Source organism: Carassius auratus, unplaced genomic scaffold (assembly GCF_003368295.1).
Source record: "Carassius auratus strain Wakin unplaced genomic scaffold, ASM336829v1 scaf_tig00214657, whole genome shotgun sequence".
NCBI classification, from domain to species: domain Eukaryota; kingdom Metazoa; phylum Chordata; class Actinopteri; order Cypriniformes; family Cyprinidae; genus Carassius; species Carassius auratus.
Window position 1 is genome coordinate 1,108,667 of NW_020527754.1, and position 6,180 is coordinate 1,114,846.

At 42.0% G+C, this 6,180-nt stretch overlaps 1 protein-coding gene across 1 annotated transcript; it reads left to right on the forward strand.

Annotated features, from left to right (window-relative positions):
* The first annotated feature begins 206 nt into the window (after positions 1-206).
* On the forward strand, positions 207-5,475 carry LOC113092587 (bone morphogenetic protein 2). Its single transcript, XM_026258235.1, has 3 exons — positions 207-593; positions 1,704-2,077; positions 4,255-5,475. Exons 2-3 carry the CDS (start codon positions 1,717-1,719, stop codon positions 5,127-5,129), a joined length of 1,236 nt encoding a protein of 411 aa, XP_026114020.1. The 5' UTR covers positions 207-593; positions 1,704-1,716; the 3' UTR covers positions 5,130-5,475.
* Positions 5,476-6,180: the final 705 nt, after the last annotated feature.

Consider the following 6,180-nt stretch of genomic DNA (forward strand, 5'->3'; position numbering starts at 1 on the left):
TGTTTAACTGAAGCATTTCTACATTCCTTCCCTGTTAAACTACCAACATGTTTACAGTGTAGAATACATAAAATCCGCGCAAGGACAAATTCGATCAATCAACATGCAACAGTGGGCCTGTTCAAACGTTTGAATGGAGAGAACGCGGCGCGTTTCAATGGACTTGAATGATGACAGTCATTGTGACATCACCAGACAACAAAAAGACTCGAGCTCGCGGAGTGAAGTGCTCCAATCAATGGCACAGACGCGGCGCGTGCTGGACGCAGAGACGAGTCTCCAAACAGCCTCCAAAAACATCTGCTGATCATCCTTTTTTAAGCGAAAAATGACAGATCCAGGACTTTGCAAACTCGCGCTGTCACTTTTGGAATTGCTGCTTTCTTTGCCTTAAGCGCTCGTGCACTTCATAAGAGTTTTGTACAGTCTAGTTTTTTTGAAGCGTTGCACAAGTATGAACAAGAAGAGGCGATTTGAGTTGCGGCGACTCTCTGTCGTGGGATAAAAAAAGTCACTTGTGGATTAAAACACGAATACATGAGGAATTTAAGAGAAAACGGGAACGCAGACCGGCCACAGCGCTTCCTCCTTCGGTAACGCCACATCTTCTTTCTTTAATATAAAGTTTTGCAAACAGTGCGCGCGCTTCAAAACCAGCGTTGACCATATCTATATCTCGGTGTATTGTATAACACTTCATAGAAGTGCATACATGTAGTCTGTATAAGGTCAGAAGGTATGCGCAAATGAAAAGAAAACACCTCTCTGCTTCCTTATCTTAAGATCTCTTTGTCGTCTTTGTTGCTTGAGTTGTTTTGCGTAAGATCTACCACCTGTAGCCTCACAACCCTAGCTCTACCTCAGCGAACCGGCTTTTGCTATACATTCAGTCTTTTTGAAGACTTTCCTTTCATGATCTAAAGGCAGACCCCCACCCAGACACTGCTGTCTTATCTCTCTCTAATTGCAGACTCCATGTCTGCTGTCTTCATGTCTCTCTTCTTTCGATTTCTTTTGATTCACTCTTTCCTGTTTCATCACATTTGTCTGACATCCTCTTTGGAGTCTCGTACTTTCACTGTAGATCAATCTCTTATTATACCCTGCGGCAAGAATATTGTTCTTAATCTTTTTGCATGCGTGTGAGTTCATTGCCTCAAAGACATCTCCAAAAGATCTAGATATGTCTGTGGTTTGAGTCAGCCGCAGGTTGAATGTGGCTAGGGATCTTTTCCATGCATATAAGTGGTTGGAACTCTGGGCTGGTATTCAAAATGTTTTAGGACTTAAAGGAGCAGGTATTCCATAATAACCAAACAAACTTTAAAATTCTATGAGTGATTAGAGGTCGGAACCTCTCTAGGGTGATTTATGACCCATTGTGCCAGCACTTGACATCAGATTGCTCAAGGGGGACTGTAGTTACAAGAAATGTATCGTACATTTAAAAAAAACAATGTTCTTTAATGGTTCTTTGAAGGAATATATATATATATTATTGTTCAAGTTTCTTGAGATGTTACATTACAGGTTCTTCAGATCAGTGTATTAGTTTCTGGCTTATTTAAAGCAAATGGTTTTCTAAAAAAAAACTAATTTGTGGAAGCTAAAAAGGTTTTTTTACCATGAAAATGTTTCTTATAAGAATGTTCTATGCTGAATTTAGAGTATCAATTTGACTAATTAGCATTTCCTCTTTGCAGGAACTGACTGAACATGGTCGCTGTGGTCCGCGCTCTCATGGTGCTGTTGCTCGGTCAGGTGTTGCTGGGAAGTACCACTGGACTCATTCCAGAGATCGACCAACGGAAATACAGTGATTCAGGGAGACACCCGCCGGAGCGATCCGATATTAACTTCCTGAAAGAGTTTGAGCTACGGCTGCTCAACATGTTTGGACTGAAGCGAAAACCCATGCCGAGCAAATCGGCAGTGGTCCCTCAGTACATGCTGGACTTGTATTATATGCACTCAGAAAATGATGACCCGAACATCCGGCGCCCAAGGAGCACTATGGGAAAGCATGTGGAACGGGCGGCCAGCAGAGCAAACACAATACGAAGTTTTCATCATGAAGGTGAGGCCTGATTTTGGTTGTGAATATGCTGTTCCAAATTTATTTAAAATTCAAATGTTTTATTTTGAGGCTTGAAAGAGCGTTTGTTTATTCCAGGAACATTCTAAAATTCTAAGGAATGATGTGACGAGACCATTTGGAAACTACTGACATTCCACAAACAGCTCTCACTGTTATTAAAGAAGCAAACAAATGCATCCTAACGGTGCCTTTACTGCAAATAATTGTTAGTGTCTGTCTTTTACAGTAGTTTTCTAGACAAGGTGTGGAGTTCATGCACTAGTTATTTTCCAAGAATCCGCAGACAAGCGGATATGCCATCTTTCGTACAGATATTGTATATTGAGTGTTTAGCTTTGCTCAACTCTTTATCACATGATTAAGATATTCTAGTCCAACTGTTTGAGCCAGTCAGGGGATTGTGGGTGGCCTTGTTGAATGGTCAGATTTGAATTCACTAGAAACAGAATCTGTATTTTATAATGAAATCATCCTGGGTGGCATGTCAGCTGAGTCACTTTTAGGCATGTTATCTGATTTAAATATGCCCTCTCTTGATCTGGAAGATATGAGCCTGTGAAAGTCAATGGCCTTGTTCATGAAGTCTTCTGTAGAGACTGTTTAGAGGTCAACATAAACTACCGCACACAATTTAGAAACATTTCATTTTAGTTTCATGGTAACATAGGAAAAATCATGCTAACCTGCTGTACTGTGTTAAGGAGAGGGACCCATATGAAAGTGAAAGTGAAGTGACATTCAGCCAAGTATGGTGACCCATACTCAGAATTTGTGCTCTGCATTTAACCCATCCGAAATGCACACACACAGAGCAGTGAACACACACACACACTGTGAGCACACACCCGGAGCAGTGGGCAGCCATTTATGCTGCGGCGCCCGGGGAGCAGTTGGGGGTTCGATGCCTTGCTCAAGGGCACCTAAGTCGTGGTATTGAAGGTGGAGAGAGAGCTGTTCATGCACTCCCCCCACCCACAATTCCTGCCGGCCCAAGACTAGAACTCACAACCCTTCGATTGGGAGTCCAACCCTCTAACCATTAGGCCACGACTTCCCACTATGAGAGTCATTACAGGCTGTTTAGGCGGCCCTGTAAAATGGCACAGATTCGAATGGATGACATCCAGTGGTCAAGCTGACACAGTGCAAACAATGATGCTTTTTGTGAGCTGATGTTGAAACAAACAATTTAACAAATGCAATAATCGTCATCCTCGTTTACTCCAAATGAGACATTTCTCATGCCCTCTGTAGTAATTGAGCACCTCCTACGCCTCAGGCTTCTCTTATTGTTTTAATATGGTTAACTCGGTGGTTGAGGACCTGACTAGATTTTTATCACAGCCCTCATAAAGTTTTTGATGTAAAATTGTTTAATAATAAGTATGGGTAAGTTCCATCCGATAAGGCACTGCTGAAATAACTTTGATTTGACGTTGAGATTCTGAGCTGAGATACGCAATCAGTTTCAAGGTAGCCATCATAAATGTACGACTTGTATGATTTGCTGTTTTGGCATAATGTACAAACAGAAATTAGGAATGTCAATAGACTCATAACTGTTGCTGACTGCTTTCGACAAGCCCCAACATGTTCACAGTCACTCCCCCTCAAGACGGATTCACTGGGAGAAAAAGGAAAAGGTGAAGAAAGACAGACAGAACGAGGGAAAGAAAAAGCTGGGCTTTCCCACATCAAATAAAGCGTGCTTATCTTCTGTAGGCTCTTTGTGATTATGAAGCAGATAGGTTGGATTATTGGGAATGGAATTTCCAAAACATCTCTTTTCAAAAGAGATTAAGCGAGCTCTTTGGTCTGAGAGCGTTTTATTTTAGGGCATTGAGTCGTAGGAGTATCTGTTCTTTCGCTGATTGCAACCTTTATTCAATAAAGACTTGGAAACAAGAGAATGTTGTCACTCTACAGCCACACAAACAGCCTCACGCTCGCAGCTAGCCTTTCATTTTAACACCTGGTTCTACCATATAATCTCTCTCTCAGGCCAGACAAGAAAATGCTGAGTGGAAAATCCTATTCAGACTCAAAGCAAAAATGTCAGGTTTCAGCCTGAAGTTCTTCAGAATCCAACAGTATTCTTTTGTTGTAGCCCAATTTGTTGACACGATCCTAACGCACTCTTTCTTCTGCCCTTCCAGAGGCTCTCGAGGCACTCTCCAGCCTGAAAGGAAAAACAACGCAGCAGTTTTTCTTCAACCTTACCTCCGTTCCTGCCCAGGAGCTGATCACGGCCGCGGAGCTGCGCATTTTCAGGGACCAGGTTCTCGGTGACACTGGTGCAAGTGGTTTCCACCGAATTAATATTTACGAGGTGTTCAGGCCAGCCCTGGCCCCTTCCACAGAGCCTCTTACCAGACTTCTCGACACCCGTCTGGTGCAGGACTCTCATACTCGCTGGGAGAGCTTTGACGTGGGTTCGGCAGTGGCTCGCTGGGCCCATGAATCCCTGCATAACCATGGGCTCCTGGTGGAGGTGCTCCATCCCGAGGAGTCAGAAGGATCCGCGGAGGTTGAGAGAAACCGGAGGAGGCACGTAAGGGTTAGTCGCTCCCTTCATGCGGACGAAGACTCGTGGGTGCAGGCCCGACCCCTGCTAGTGACCTACAGCCATGACGGTCAGGGCTCCGCCGTCCTAAATTCAAACCGAGAGAAGCGGCAGGTGCGGCAAAGGCCAAAGCAGCGCAGGAAGCAGCAACAGCGCACAAACTGCAGGCGGCACGCTCTCTACGTGGACTTCAGCGACGTGGGCTGGAACGAGTGGATTGTGGCGCCACCCGGCTACCATGCTTTCTACTGTCAGGGCGAGTGTCCCTTCCCGCTGTCGGACCACCTGAACTCCACCAATCACGCCATCGTCCAGACGCTGGTGAACTCAGTCAATTCCAATATTCCCAAAGCGTGTTGCGTCCCAACAGAGCTTAGTCCCATATCGCTGCTATACCTGGACGAGTACGAGAAAGTCATTCTTAAAAACTACCAAGACATGGTGGTGGAGGGCTGCGGGTGCCGATGAGAGCTACATCTCCCCAATGAAGACTGTTATTTATATAAAAGAACGTTCAAAGAGCTATTTTGGAGGAAGAAAAGAAATATATATGAATATATTTATGTTGACTGAAAAAAATGGGAAAATAAATATTTTAATGAGAGTGTTTGCTTTTTCTAGTGGCTTTTTCTACATGTCCCATGTACATTTCAAAATGAGTGCAATTGCACATGAAGTATAATGCTCAGATTTTTATTATGTATTTATTGCATAACCACTTTATTTGTAAATGATGTGTATTTATCATGAAAAAAATATATGATCTTCATTCAGTGTGCATCTGGGAATACATTATTTGAAACCAAAAAATAAACCATGGATGGTGTAGTTCTTTAAAATTCATGATATAACAAACATGCTGTTGCATAAATCCCTGTGGTTACTTATGTAATATTAGATTTCATGCAGACATTGAGATTCTGGTTTGAGTAAAGGCCCATTCACACCAAAAGACTATAACTATAAAGTTTTAATAAAGTTTCTTATTTAGAATAGGGAAGTCCACAGCACTACTGTAACTAATGGCATCATAATAATATTGGAATCCCTTTCAGAATGTTTTTTTTTTCTTCCAGCTGATAAACAATAAAAACATCGACAGCCGTTCAGACTTTACCTGATTGCAGCACATGCTTATAAAAATAGAACTTTATTGTGTGTTGATGTGGAAGCTAATATAATTATCAATATAGTTATCATTCTTGGTGTGAACGGGCCTTAAGAATTAAGCAGGTGTAGAATCAAGACATGGCAGAAACCAACATGCCATATACAATGAAGGCAGCATAACTATTTCATTTTGTGACGACTTTCCATTGATAAGGGGCAGTACAAACTATGAACAAATTTTTTTTATATTAAATTAAAATAATAATAAAAATGGGAAACAGTTTTTTTGAAACTACATGTCAACTAGCAGTCATTAAAGTATTATTAGACTATCTGCTTAATATCTAATAATACTTTATTTTGATGATCCCACAAAAAAACATTCTACTAACTAAAAGTAAGTTTGCAA

Coding starts and splice junctions, on each gene's coding strand:
- LOC113092587 (XM_026258235.1), top strand. CDS start 1,717: ATGGTCGCTGTGGTCCGCGCTCTCATGGTGCTGTTGCTCGGTCAGGTG. Junction 2,078..4,254: donor ACGAAGTTTTCATCATGAAG/GTGAGGCCTGAT, acceptor CTGCCCTTCCAG/AGGCTCTCGAGGCACTCTCC.